The following is a 14,685-nucleotide window of genomic DNA, read 5'->3' as shown; positions in this document are numbered from 1 at the left end:
TACTTTTAACCGTTTGTTTTGATAATAATGGATTTTCGGGAGTAGTGACCTTAAAATTACCCAGTGGGATTTTTGCCGTATTGATTTTCCCCATTCGTAAACAAATCACCGTGTCAATTTAATTTCCACCGCACTTTAGTTTGTGCTACCATGCGCCTTGCATATTAGTTAACTTAATTAATTCACTTGGCTAAATTAATTGGTTAATTTATCACAAGGGGCCAATACATTCTTGGCCTATCAAATGTATCAGAGCAGGCACACTCTGATTAGGTTTTAATCTTTGCTGTGTGATCCCTTACCCCTGTTGTCATGGCTACTACCGGCTTGAAGAGATCTTCACTTTCAAATACATCTTGTTTTTCTAATCTCTACTTGTTTGAATGTATCAGAAAATGCAAGTCTAAAAGTTATTTGAATTCTATTATGATACTATTGGAAAAGATCTCAACTTGACAAAGAAGAAACTAGACTGTCTCAAAAAAAAAATGTGCAAAGGAGTTCGTCTAAGAAGAGTGAATGTTATAGGTCTAGTTCATGAAAGGCAATGAGAGAAAACACCATTCCCATTGATTTGTCATTTAAGCACAAAGTGTGCTTCATGATGAAGTCTGCATTTAAGGTTATGGACACGTGTTTGTGGTAACTTGATAGCGGTTACTTAAGACACATCACTAGAGACCGTCTCTCTTCAAGGTTTTTGAGTCTAAGAAAGGTGGTAATGTCACTTTTGGTGATGGAAGCAAATCAAGATTGAAGAAGAAAGAATCATCTTTCTACCTAGACTGCCAGACATTGCAAATGTTCTATATGTAGAAGGTCTAAGAGTGAACCTGTTGAGCATAAGTCAGATATCGATCAACTCTTCATGGTACTATTCTCAATAGGAAAATGCCTTGTCATGGATGAGTCTAGAAAGAAACTCATAAGTAGTGTTCACACTTAGATAGTTGTTATGGCTTAGTTCCTGATGCTGATATTTTAGAATATATTTGTTTACCTAATGAAGATCTATGGCACCAAAGGATGGGACATGCTAGTTACAAATATCTTTAAATTGTATCTAAGCATGATTCAATTTTGGGATACCAAAGTCAGTAGAGTGAACAATGTGGTGTGTGGACTATGTCAACTTGGGAAACAGACAAAGCTAAACATCTAGGCACTTAGACATTGCTACATCTAAACCATTGGAGCTACTACATCTAGATCTTATAGGTCCAACTAAAATTGAGTCTCTTGGTGGAAAGATATACATCATGGTTGTGGTAGATGACTTCACTAGGTACACTTAAATCATCCTCCTATGATCCAAGTCTGATGCTGCTGAGCACATGGAAGTCTTGTGCACAAGATTGCAAAATGAGAAGAGCCTGAAAATTGATTTAATTTGAAGTGATCATGGTAAGGAATTCAAGAACTCATATATGGGTCTTTTTGCACGAGATCATGTATATCTCAAGAATTCTTTGCTCTTATTACTCCTCAAAGAATGGTGTAGTAGAAAGGAAGAACATGGTTATTCAAGAGATGACTAGAGCCATATTGCACAACAAGGATATGGCTAGAAACTTGTGGGAGAAGCCATTAACACTGCATGTCATACGGTAAATAAGATGTATTTTAGACTCAACACCAAGAAGACTCCATATGAGTTATGGAAAGGAAGAAAGCCAAATGTGAAATATTTCAGAATTTTTGGAAGTACTTGTTTCATTCCTAAGGATAGAAAGAATGTGGGGAAATTTTATTCCCAAAGCGATGAAGGAATATTTCTAGGATACTTCTCTACAAGCAAGGCTTATCGGGTGTACAACAAAAGAACCATGAAGGTAGTGGAAACAATAAATGTTGTTATTGATGAATCTTCGTATTCTGGTTTTGAGAAATTTAGTGAGGAAATCCCTAAAGAGATTCTTCCTCTCGAGCCTAGGGAAGTTCAAGAAATCATTGAACAAGAGCCCACATCCTCTAGTACTCCTGATACTCCAAGTGTTATAGAAGATTCAGCAAACATATCTACTTCACCCGATTTTAAAACCCATGAAGAGAAAGGACCTTCCTCTAGGATCAAATTGAATCATCCTCCTAAAGTTATTGTGGGAAACATGAATGAACTTACACTAAGGAAGCGTACAGTTGATAAATGCGTTGCTAACTTTATGTCTTATTCTTATTACTTGTCGCAGGTTGAACCCACTAAAGTTAAGGAAGCTCTTTAGGATGAAAGCTAGGTTGAAGCTATGCATGATGAACTACTTTAGTTTCAAAGGAATGATGTCTGGACTTTAGTACCTAGACTAGAGGGTGAGCACATCATCGGCACAAAGTGGATATTCCGCAATAAGACTGATGATGAGGGTAATGTGATTCGCAACAAGATTCGTCTTATTGCTCAAGGATATTCTCAGATGGAAGGAGTAGACTATGATGAGACATTTGCCCCAGTAGATTGCGTGGAGTCCATTAGAATTCTCCTAGCCCTAGCATATCACTTGAAGTTCAAGCTATATCAAATGGCCGTAAAGATTTCTTTCTTAAATGGGTTCCTTAAAGAAGATGACTATGTGGCTCAACAAAAAGGATTCATCGATCCACACTTTCTGGATCATGTGTTGTACCTCAAGAAGGCTCTTTATGGTTTAAGGCAAGCCCTTAGAGCTTGGTATAGTCGGCTTACATAATATTTGGTGTCACATGGTTTCATAAGAGGAAAGGTTAATCAAACTCTCTTCATTAAAAAGGAAGACGGCGAGTTGATATTTGCTCAAGTCTATGTTGATGATATCATCTTTGGGTCGACTAAGGATGAACTTGCTCATAGTTTCTCAAAACTTATGCAAGAAGAGTTCAAGATGAGCATGATTAGAGAGTTGACTCACTTCCTTGGCTTGCAGATTCGTCAACAAGATTTAGGTATATTTCTATCTCAATCTAAATATACAAGAAATCTTGTGAAAAAGTTTGGTTTGGAATCTATTAGTTCTGTTAGAACCCCTATGAGCCCAAATGTTAAACTCACTGTTGACTTGTTAGGTAAAAGTGTAGATTAATCTCTTTATAGAAGCATGATAGGTAGTCTTCTTTACCTTACTACTAGTAGACCTGACATTAGTTATAGTGTGGGAGTGTGTGCTAGATATCAGGCTAATCCCAAAAAGTCTCATATGATTTCTTTGAAAAGAATCATAAAGTATGTCAAAACCACTATCGACTTTGGTGTATGATACAGCAAGGACGCAAATGATGTCTTAGCTGGATATTCTGACGCTAACTGGGCTAGGAATGCTGATGATAAAAAGAGTACATCGGGGGTTGTCTCTATGTGGGTAATAATCTTGTCTCTTGGATAAGCAAAAAGTAGAATTCTATCTCATTATCCACTACAAAGGTTGAGTACATCGCTTCTGGTAGCTGTTGCACCCACCTTTTAAGGATGCAAAAACTTCTCCATGATTACTGTATTTGTCAAGAACTCTTACTATTTGCTGTGACAATATCAGTGTCATCAACATCTCTAAGAACCTAGTTCAACATTCTTAAAGATTCAACATCACTTCATTCGAGAGCTTTGTCGACGATGGTACGCTCACTCTTGAATTTATTCACACTGATGATCAGAAGGATGACTTGTTCACCAAATCTCTTGATAGCAAACGATTTGAATTCCTTCACCAAAACATTGGTGTTATCTCCATGGATTGATCTTCTCTTTTCCTCCTTCCTCATGCATTTGCATCTAGTTTTATGCATTGCTTTGTTTAACATGTTTTTGTTTGTTTATTTTTTCAGTTTTGCTTTATTTTGTTTTTCATATAAAAATAAAAGAAAATTGAAAAATTAGAAAAAAAAAATACAAAAACAGTGTGTGTTTATGTACATTGGTACTTGTGTACCTTGGATGGCCATTGACACAAAGTTTTCTAAACTTTGTATCTTTTGTAACTTGGATGAATATCTCTATGCACAACTAAGCAAGTGAGTTTTGTGGCTTATGTTTGTGATGAGTAAGGTTAAGTAATTTCTTGCACTTAACACTTGTATTACTCTCTTTGACGGGAAGGACTAAAAAATTTTAAGAGAAAGGCATAAATAACCATCTCGCCACTGTTGTCAACCAATTATGATATGACATTTGTATGCTTCGGTATAACAAAAATAAAATGTCAAATGCTTAACATCATTGGGTATTTCTTTTCTATCTCTTATATGACTATGTATGATTTACTTAAAAGAAAAATATGCAAAGAAAAATAAAAACAAAAAGATCAAAATACTTTATATATGATTGTAAGCGTGTATTCTAGGAGATGTAGGAGTTATAGGATGTACCTCGAAGGTGATAGTCCCCATCAAACAATTATGATTATGTGTGAGTTAAAGTAATTTTCTCATATCTCAAATTGTCATAACATTTAGACACTTATTTAATCTTGCAATGTTTTTCACACACAACATGCAAAATTCTTTGCTACTTTTGATACATGTGCAGGTACAATGTGATTTGGCCATCATAAGGAATACTTGTGTAAATTGAATGCTCAATATGTGTGTAAAACACCTATGAACGTTTAGACCCCCAAAATACAAATTACCAACACAAGCTTATTATCAAACAATGTATGTGCGAAATATGAAAATAAGCTAAAACAGTATTGGTAAAATAATCTAAACCAAAATTAATCACAACTACAACAGTAATTAAATGACAAAAATTAAGGGAAGAGAGATGCAAACACAAAGACAACACAGCGATGTGTTATCGAAGAGGAAACCGAAGTCTTCAACGTAAAACCTCTCTGCTACCCTCCAAGCGGTCAATAATCCACTAGAGAATAAAGTTGGGATACATGAATAGCAAAAGACCCTCTAAGCCTAATCTACCTAGTGCACTTAAGCCCTCCAAGCTTCTTGTTCCAACAGGGTTACGCCGAACCTTGTCTTCTCTAGCTTACCGGATCCCGCAATCGCCCATTGCATCAACCAATATCAATTGGTCCCTTTCTAACTGCTTCCCAAGATCCAAATAATCTTCTTACAGATACAGATATGGTGAGATAAGGATTTGGCTAATGTACCTCTCAAGGATGTATCAATGGAGAAGGTAAGAATAGAGGAATTAGGAGAATCAAATGATGAAGATTGTGGATGAGTCAATCTTGTTTTTCTCTAGAGTTTCTCTCTCAAAATTCTCTCTGGAAGCTCTCTACAATATGTGGGTATAAGAGTATTTATACTGGTGTGTGTTTGGAATGCGAAAGGTCAAGTTTGTTACAAAAAAATATTGTCTGGCGACTTGACCTCACGACTGGAACGAGTCGCAAGTCTGAGTTGCGTGCTAATAAAATGGTAGACTGGAAGTTTTGTCCTGTAGTGCTTTAGCTGGCATGACTCTTCAGCTTCTCTACATGCTTCACACGTGTGTCTTTTTTGGCGACTTACCAGTTGCGAGATCCAGTCATAAGGCTCTTCTTGAGTGCACACTCTTGAGCTTTTCTTCACATTCTCTCACATACTACCCTTACATAGTTCCCACCTAAATACAAGGTTTCTAAATGCTGAATTAGATGCAAATTTGGCACAGAATAAAGCTAACAAAATAATTGAATAAATTCAACCTTACATAAATGTATGCTGACTAAACTATTTTAACTTGTTTTTGAAATATAAAATTGGTTAGACGTGTTAAGTGTGTGTGTGTATTTTGGATCTATGTGCTTAACATTTTTCTTATTGAGAGATGATTTTGAGAGCTTAAAATGTTGTTTGGATAATTGGTTGTATATCTTGCTTGATTGCATTCATATATGTGTTTTTCTCTTCTTGAAACACTGTTTTTAAGCAATCTCGACAGCTGCTGGACACCTCTCGACAACTAGGCTATCTATTGAGACCCTTTAGTTGCTTTTTATCACATTCTTGATAGCTTTTCAATAGCTGCTTGATCCATCGAGATACCTTCTGTTTGCTCGATAGCTTCTCGACAGTTTCCTCGATCCATCGAGCTTCCTTTGCTGTGGACACCTCTTGATAGATCTTGGATAGCTCTTCGATAGCTAAAAAGCGCCTTTTTAATTCTCGACACATCTCGATCTATCGAGATCTATGAAGTTTTTATATAAAAATCTGTGCCCTATTACTAGTCTTAAGCAGTAACAGTCTATTTCTTTCAAAATGATATCTTAAGTTGTGTCCAAGTGATTAAAAAATTAGTTTTGGTTAGGTGGACATACAATTGATGTTGGGCATTGCAATCTCTTCAGCCAAAGGCTATACAATTTCACAGCAGGAAAACATGATGCAGATCCTTCTCTAAACTCGACTTATGCTGCTTTCTTGAAAACCCAATGCAAAAGCCTCTCAAACAAAATAACTATCGTACCAATGGATCCTGGAAGCCCCCTATCCTTTGACAACAACTACTTCAAAAACTTGAAGCTGAATCATGGTCTTTTCCAATCTGATTCTGCACTTTTAACCAACAATGAAGCTACCAATACTGTCGATGAGCTGCTTGACTATCAAGATTTTTTCTCGAAGTTTGGTCAATCGATGAAGAGGATGGGAGCCATTGAGGTGCTTACAGGAAGTTCGGGAAAGATTAGAAAGAAGTGTAATGTGGTTAATTCTTGAGAGTTAGTTGGTTTATAAGTGTGACAAATAAGTTGTATTTTTTTTTTTTTTTTTGCTTTTTGTGTCATTATGAATAATTTATCAAAATAAGTTCTCTTTAAAATTTATTTATTTATTTATTTTTGGAGGATAAATAGAGGATATGCATATATTAGAAATTAATAAGTTTGTTACATAACATACCAGCTTTGTCAAAAGTTACAAGTTTTTCCACCACAAGTAGTGGTTCCAAAAATATTATTATCTTTATCCCACTTTGTTTGTCCTCTATTCCATTTTGGGATGTCCCAAAATATTGTTCTGTTTTTAAAAATGAAAGTCATTAATTTACTAATGTTCCTATTATACCTCTATTTTATTAATAATTCAATTTTTTGATAAATTTATTTAAGGGTAGTTTTGGAAACTTATACAATTTTAAAAGGTAGACAAGAAAATAAATGAGATAATTCTTGATCCAAGTTTTGCCAATGCATTAGCAAATTGGTTAGTTTCACAGAAAACATGATCAATCCACTTATTGAGGATAGCTTTCAATGGGTTCCAAATAGAGGTTCCACTAATAACTTATGACTTAATCTATTATTTATTTATTTACTTTTATTAATGCGTACACATGTTAATTATATAATTATGTGTTTTGAATTTTTCTTTACTCAGTTTATCAATATCATAATTCAACCTCCTAATTAAATAAAAATATGACCGACTCTTCCCCTGTTTAATATAGTCATCTATGTCCGCGTTGCATTCAATAGCAGGTTTTTTTTTTGGGGGGGATTCAGCTAAGTTCATTCCCTTCACCAAGTGAGCTAGTTATCGGAGAGCGGTTGTTTTATTAAAGGAAAATTCGATTAGTACATTAAATAATACATATTCTAGATAGCACCAAAAAAAAAAAAAAAGGGAGGAAAAGTTAACGAATGTCTTAAGGGCATTAAGTTAGAAAATATTTTTTTCAAACTTTTTATGGAAAAATAAAAAAGTAATTAAAATTTTGACAACTTTTTTTATATTTCTCATAAATGTGGTATTAAAATTTTTCTAAAATTGTTCATTAACAAATACTTTAAGAGCACCCGTTAACTGGACCCATATACACTTATTCTAGAAATTTAATGGAAGCAAAGAACAATATATCTATTGACTGTTGGGGCAACAAAATGAAAACCAATCTTCTTGATGGCATCCCATTTTCTAAGCACACATTTGTTAGTCTCCTTGTAATTACTGTGTTCAAATGAATTTTGCTTAAAGGCGGTTAGAAATTAGAACTCCAGAATGGTACTGTATTATTCACAAGTAGGGTTTAACTGTTTGTTGCCCAATAGCAATAAGTCTCCTTTTTGGTCTAGGCTAATTGAAAGACATTCTTAATTTCTTATAGGATGTGAAATTTTGGATGCCAGAGTATTTGTAATAGTATTGAACTTGACAAAAATTAGTTTTTGTTTTTAATTTTTACTTCCTAGGCCTGCACAATATAAAGGTAAGATTATCCATGGACCATATGAATTATTTAATCAGGTTATATAACTTATTTAATTGTCATGTGACTAAAACTACACATAAATGTGGTCCTTTTAATAGTCATGTAGTGGATTGGATTAAAATTCTTCTAAACTGGTTTAAAGGAATTTTTTTTTTTCCATAAAGGTAATATTTGTTTCTTTTTCTTTTTATTTTTTATGGTTCAATAAATATGAAAGGCGATTTGAAATCTGAATATAATGTGTCAAACACTTAATATACGAGGCTTTCTTGTCAATATTTGCTTTCTAAAGTACTGATTATGCTGACTTGCCAAATTGTTTTGTTCTGTTCTCCACCTCCACAAGGTTTGAAAGCAAAATTTACTTATTAGCTGATTATTATTGAGGTTAATACGATGGATTGAGAATCACATCTTATTTGTGTGTACTTTAATAATATAGCATTATTAATTTTATCAACAGTTTAATAAAGCATCATTGACTTTGACATTATTGTAAAATTCTTCTATAACAGAAAAATCATCACACTCACAAAATTTGGGAGTGGCAAACAACCACTCCATGTTCCTTTGACTAGATATAATCAGAGTTCCTAGTGATCGATACATTTTTTTTTTTTATAGGAAAAAAAATTATGAGTAATACCACTGTCACAAACTATATATTTTACAACATTTTCACAAACTGTTGATATGACCAACTTCTTATTGGTTTTCATCTAAGCCCATTATTACAAGGAAGTCAATTTCATACCGGAGTCTGAACCAATTTAGCTACTGGAACGAAATTTTTCGGTACTAGTATACCGTTTCGGGATTACCATTATTTTATAAAGAGTTTAAATTTAGTAACGATAGAGTGAAAAACTCATGTTAGTAAAAGTCAAAGTGCACACAATTTATTAAAAGTATTTATAAATTATAAAACATCTCATTTAAATTTCTTTTCTTTTTTTAAACAAAAAACTCATTTAAATATCTTTGATCCTTAAGTTTGAGTTAAAATGCTATCTTTTAAAATCTATTATACATTGATATTATTATTAATAATAAATTTTTTTTTTTTAGATGACACATGGTAGTAGGTTTTCTTATTTATTTATTATTATTATAATAAATTCATTAGATATTAATATATTTGTTTAAGTTTGAGTTAAAATGCTATCTTTTAAAATCTATTATACATTGATATTATTATTAATAATAAAATGTTTTTTTTAGATGACACATGGTAGTAGGTTTTCTTATTTATTTATTATTATTATAATAAATTCATTAGATATTAATATATTTGGTGTACCATATTTGAAGTTAAAAATAAAAGACATAAATTAAAAATAAATAAAATACTTAATAAAAGGAAGTTAAGTTAGAATTCATCCTCACGTCACTGCATGTTAGACACGCAAAACAATAAAAAATATATATAATTATTTTATTCAAATAAATTAACAATAAAGGGGTTGAAGTTGGAACTTGGAATTTATTAGAGCATTCACACTGGGCATACTAAATGGCATATGTAGGAAAATTTTAACATTTTCACACAAAAATCAAGTTTCATCCAAACTTCTAAAAATCAACTATTGCAAAAAATTTTGCAATAGTGCTACAGTGCAATTCTTCCTTTAGAATTGCACTATAGCTCAATTCTAAAACAAAATAATAGTTTTTAATACTTGTTCTCCCTCTTTTTCTCTGTCATTATTTCTCTTCTTCTCTCTCTCTTCCTTCTCTCTTTCCCATTTGCTCTTTGCTCTCTTCAAACCCAAGACCCCGTGCTCTCTTGATGACCCTCTCTCACCATCCAACAAGGCTCTCAACAGCTATTGAACACTCGCAAAGATTTCAAGCATCAACACATCATTTTAAAATTTGCATTTTTATGAAAAATACTTAATTATTCATTTACTTTCTCAACCAAAAAAAAAAAAAAAAAGTTTCGCATATTATTGCTTAGTGAAATTGTATTATATGTCATGTTTCTATGTCAAATCATTATCAACTTACATACGTATGCTTCCTCTTTGCTACAAAAAACGTGAGTTCTAGCCTCTCTTTTTTAGCCATGTTTATAAAAACGCGGCTATAGAGGCTCTATCTAAAATAATACACCTATAGCCGCGTTTTAAGAAACACAACTATAGGGCATCTCTATAGCCGCGTTTATCATGTTTGCAGTGGCGTTTTATTGGTTAAGGCCTATGGCCGCAATAAAAAATAAAAACGCAGCTATAGGCCCAACCATTTTTTTTTTTTTTAAGGTGTCCTATAGGTTGAACAACAAAATTTTGCGGCTTTAAAAAAAAAAAGGCCAATAGCTGCATTGTAAAAACGCAACTATAGCCTGACTACAGCTGCATTGTTTTAAACGCGGCCTCTCCGATCCATTTGACTCCCAAACTCTCATTTTCTATTTTCTATTACCAAACCCACCAACACCTCTCTCTCTCCCTCTTTCAGTCCCTATGTTATTCTCAGAGTATTCTCTTTCCCTCTCTTCTCTCTTCTTTGACTCTTCCTCTTTTCTATCTCCACTTTTCTCTATCTATCTCTCTTTCTCAATCTCTCTCCTCTTAACTCTATATTTGATTTTTTTTTTTCCTCTCTTCTCTATTTCTTTCTCAATTGTTTTTGGTTGGTTTGAATCGGTTGTTATTAGGTTTAAAGCAGTGGGTTATTTCAATGGTTACTGGGTTCGGATTGGTGGTGGGCTTTGGTAGTGGTCGTTTGGGTGTTGGCTGGGTTTCACAGTGGAGATCAAGTTTGGTTATAGGTCACGGTGGAGATCAAGTTTGAGATTGAGTTTAGGTTTCAGTTGCCTCTCCCTTTTTAGTCGTTTGGGTCTTAGTTTCGATGGTGGTCAGTGTGGAGAAAGGTGGATCCGTGGCTTGAATCGGTTAGGGCTGGGTTGAACTGGTTGCATGCAATGGGTATTTTGGCTTGGGTTGAATCGGTGTATAGATTGGGTATTTTGGCTTGGATTTTGATGGTGTGGTTGGGTTTTTGGTTGGTTTTGTGTTTCAGTGGTGTGGATCAGTGGTTAGTTTTGTTGGTTGATTTTGGTGTTTCGGTGGTGGCTAAGTTTCAGTTTAGGTGGTTGTTGGCAATGTTGGGTTTGTTGTGGTGGTGCGGCAAGAGGAGGGTTTAAAGTAATAGTCTAGTGGTAATAGTATTCTTTGTGGTGCCTCATGACTGTGGTTTGAACGCCACCTCCCCCTCCCTTACTATCTACCTATAAAAAAAGATATGAGAAATTAGTGTACACAATGCGTGTACACAAAAACCTTGCAAGATATTCTTATCTTCATTGATTTACTTGATAATATGCTTGGAATTGTTGGAATTGTTGAAATAGTAGAACATGTTGGGTTTGGATAATAGTTCCTTTAATTGTTTAAACTCTTAGCAATCTATGTCTTTTGTGACATTTTGTAGTAGTTGTAGAATATCTTGAGTGAGTAAAATTTTAGAACTGTTAAACATGTCGGATTTGTTAGTTCAAAGATGTTATTATCATGTGATTTGGCTGATAAAATATGTTATTCATACAAATTTAAATAGATGATTTTAATAATCAAGTCACTATTGTGGAATTAATAATTTGGCTGTATATATTATTTCTAATTTTAATGATATTGATGTTGTCCTTAAATTTTGAAGATGACTCAACTGTATATGCGGCATCAAATTAGCAAGTACATGTATCAATCTCTCAACAATAGTGATCTAAATTACCTACTTTTTGACTTGAGGAATTCTGCTTTCTTTATTTCTAAAACTATTGCATATTTTCTATTTTTAACAAATGACAGAAACCTTTCGCATTGCATCATGGCATGGAATTCAAGTTGCTGTTAAAACTCTTGAAGAGGAAGTCTTTAGTGATGATGATAAAGTGTGAGTTGGCTTATACAAGTGGATTTTATTTCTCCTTTGTTGTTTCTTTTAATATTTATTCCAATTTAGATAGAAGAGTTGAACTTCACAAAGATATTTTATAATGATTGGATATTCAATATCTTTAATCTTTATGGCATCTCAGGAAGGCATTTAGGGATGAGCCAGCACTACTTCAGAAAATACGCCATCCAAATGTTGTCTAATTTTTGGGTGCTGGAACCCAAAGCAATCCATTGATGATTGTCACGTAATATTTACCCAAGGTTATTCGTCTTTTCTTTGGCTATATATTGGTGTCATCAACTCATCATCTATTAGCATGTTGCTTTTTTGGTGATGCTAAACTGGTAGTGTAGCAAATAGAAATAACAGGAAAAATAGGGAACTGATCATGAGACCCAAGGCTTCACCACCGAGTGGTGGTTGGAATTGCTACCAAATTATAGATAAACTCTGATGCAAAGAGCACTACCTCACGATTATAGATAATTTGTCCATCATTTTCAAATTTATGTCTTCCTTTAATTTCAGTGCAGATGTCAAGTGTGTTGCTCATGGCAGCATTGCCCAATTTTCCTATAGTATGTGTCAATTCTCCATGCTCCTTCTCCCTTATTGAATTAGAATTTTTTTTTTTTCTAGGATTTATTGAATCAAAATCTAACTTAAGAAAACTTTTGGTTTCTCTGCATTTCTCTGATTTACCTTTCACACATTTATCAAAAAACTGAAAGCTTTATGGTGTAAATCAAGTTGATTAAGGTCAAAGCAGAGTGGGTAAGTGTGTGTACTTGTGTGTTAGACACCTATGGTCAAGGTAATAATTTATGAACTGAACTATGCTACTTAATTTGACCCTTGAAAAAAATTAACTTTGTTATAGTGTTAATTCTTCTTTATATATTCAGTTTTTATTTTCAGAGTTTTTTTAATGGGTTGTTGGGTTTGTGCTTGTGGATTTTCGTATGTGTTCATTATTTGAGCTTGCACACAGACTGTGATGTTTGTGTTTTGGGTGATTTGTTGTGTTTTTCTTAGTTTGAGCTTTTGGAGTATGTTTTGATGATTTGTATGTTTGTTGCATAATAAAGTGTACTTAAAGGATCTGTATGATTCAGAGGCTTTCCCCTTCACAGTATGTGTGATCTACTGAAAATTTAGGCAATAAGTTTGTCTCTTTTGTTTTATTCATTCAGGTAGTCTCTATATTCAGTTTGTTCTAGCATTTAGTAAGTAGTTTATTAATCTTATGGATTTTGTATGTTCATCAGTTCATGTGACAATAGAGCAGATACAAAATTTCTGTATATATGGTCCTCTTTGTGATGTAAGACTAGGCATTTATGGGTTATGTAGATTTTGTATGTTTGTGGGATAGAAATAGTAGATTTGAAGATTTTGAGATATGGTTTCTGATCATTCTAATTTTATGTCTCCTTGTGTTCATAAATTTAGGTTGTGGTTCTTATAATTTTTTCCTATGCATTTGTCATAAGAAACAATTTGAGATTTTCTTATGCTTATGGTATGCTTTCTTCTTCTTAAACTTTTGTTTTAATTATTTGTTATCATTTTTTTTTTCCATATATTTCTTTAACTTTAGCTTATGGGGCTTGAGAACTTTGCATTTTACTTTTTTTTTAATGAATAAAAAAATGGGGTCCACAATGCTCCTGCACCACTTAAACTTTCGCATTGCATTGTGGCGCAGGACCATTTGGGCACTCGGGGTGTTATAACTTCTGAAGTTAGAGCTAGGTCAGAATTTATGAAAAAGCTAGTGATAAGGCATGTTTTTTGAAACTTTTTCTTTTTAATGCAAATCATTATATCTTTATGACGTCCTGTTTGTTGTGTATGGCTCTTCTATGGCAAGTTAAGGCTCAAGTCCATGGTGTAAGGGTATGGGAGGTGACTGTCACTAAACATAGATCATTTCTACGAAAGGAGGGAGCAGGCAACTTGGTAAGTGCCACATTAATTGTTGGCTTTCATTAGGATTTTCCCAGGAGCACATTGTGTGCCATATTATGAGCTGAGAGCTAGGGCCAGCAACAAAGGCCTGTACATTAGATTTGGGTTAGCATTAGATTTTAGGTATCACTTTTCTGTGCTATGCTGCTGAAGCTGAGAGCATTGTAGAAGGCTATTAATGTGTGAAGTTCATTGGTGCTTTGAAGAGTAGTCTCTATGTTCTACTTTTCCTAGTGGGGCGCAATGTTTCTTGACAAGAGGAAATTGAGTGAGGGGGGTATGCCTAATCTCTTTTTAGGCATTGTAATACGTCATTCACTGTTGTAGCCTGTTGGATTGCTTCCTTGTAATATTTTCTCCAACATTGTAGTTTGTAGGCTTGCTTCCTTGTAATAAGTTGAAAGTTCTATTAAACCATGGTTTATCTCACAATCTCTCTCTGTATCTCTCTCTCATCCAACACTGGTTTTACACTATCTTTGTGATTTAGCAAGGAAAAAAAAATTCTATAGCCGTGTTTATAAAAACGCGGCTATAGATAAAACCCGTATAGGAGGCTTTAGCCCCATTAGGAAAATGCAACTATAGGTCTCAACCTAGTTGCATTTAAAAAAAACGACACAATAGCCCCTTGCAGGAGCTATAGTCGCGAGGTTTGGGCCGCGTGTGTAAGCGCAGCTATA

The 14,685-nt window shown here is 33.9% G+C and overlaps 1 protein-coding gene and 1 long non-coding RNA gene across 3 annotated transcripts in view; both read left to right on the top strand.

Moving 5' to 3' along the window:
* The window catches only part of LOC112036569 (peroxidase 1), a 30,766-nt gene extending 23,937 nt beyond the window's left edge, over window positions 1-6,829 (top strand). Inside the window, exon 7 of the mRNA XM_065776004.1 lies at window positions 6,224-6,829. Coding sequence (XP_065632076.1) covers window positions 6,224-6,633 — 410 coding nt within the window. The 3' untranslated portion in view covers window positions 6,634-6,829. The remainder of the gene's footprint in view (window positions 1-6,223) is intronic.
* Window positions 6,830-10,527: 3,698 nt separating this feature from the next.
* LOC112036577 (uncharacterized) lies at window positions 10,528-14,434 on the top strand. 2 transcript variants are annotated; one of them, XR_002885693.2, is made up of 3 exons: window positions 10,528-12,025; window positions 12,171-12,291; window positions 13,740-14,434. It is a non-coding gene; the product is annotated as an uncharacterized LOC112036577 (long non-coding RNA). The 2 variants fall into 2 exon arrangements; XR_010629707.1 differs by having other exon boundaries at window positions 12,171-13,553.
* The last annotated feature ends 251 nt before the right edge of the window (window positions 14,435-14,685 follow it).

Source organism: Quercus suber, unplaced genomic scaffold (assembly GCF_002906115.3).
Source record: "Quercus suber isolate HL8 unplaced genomic scaffold, Cork oak 2.0 scaffold_8, whole genome shotgun sequence".
Classification (NCBI taxonomy): Eukaryota; Viridiplantae; Streptophyta; class Magnoliopsida; order Fagales; family Fagaceae; genus Quercus; species Quercus suber.
The sequence above is the reverse complement of the archived record's forward strand: the minus strand, read 5'-3'. Positions and strand labels throughout refer to the sequence as shown.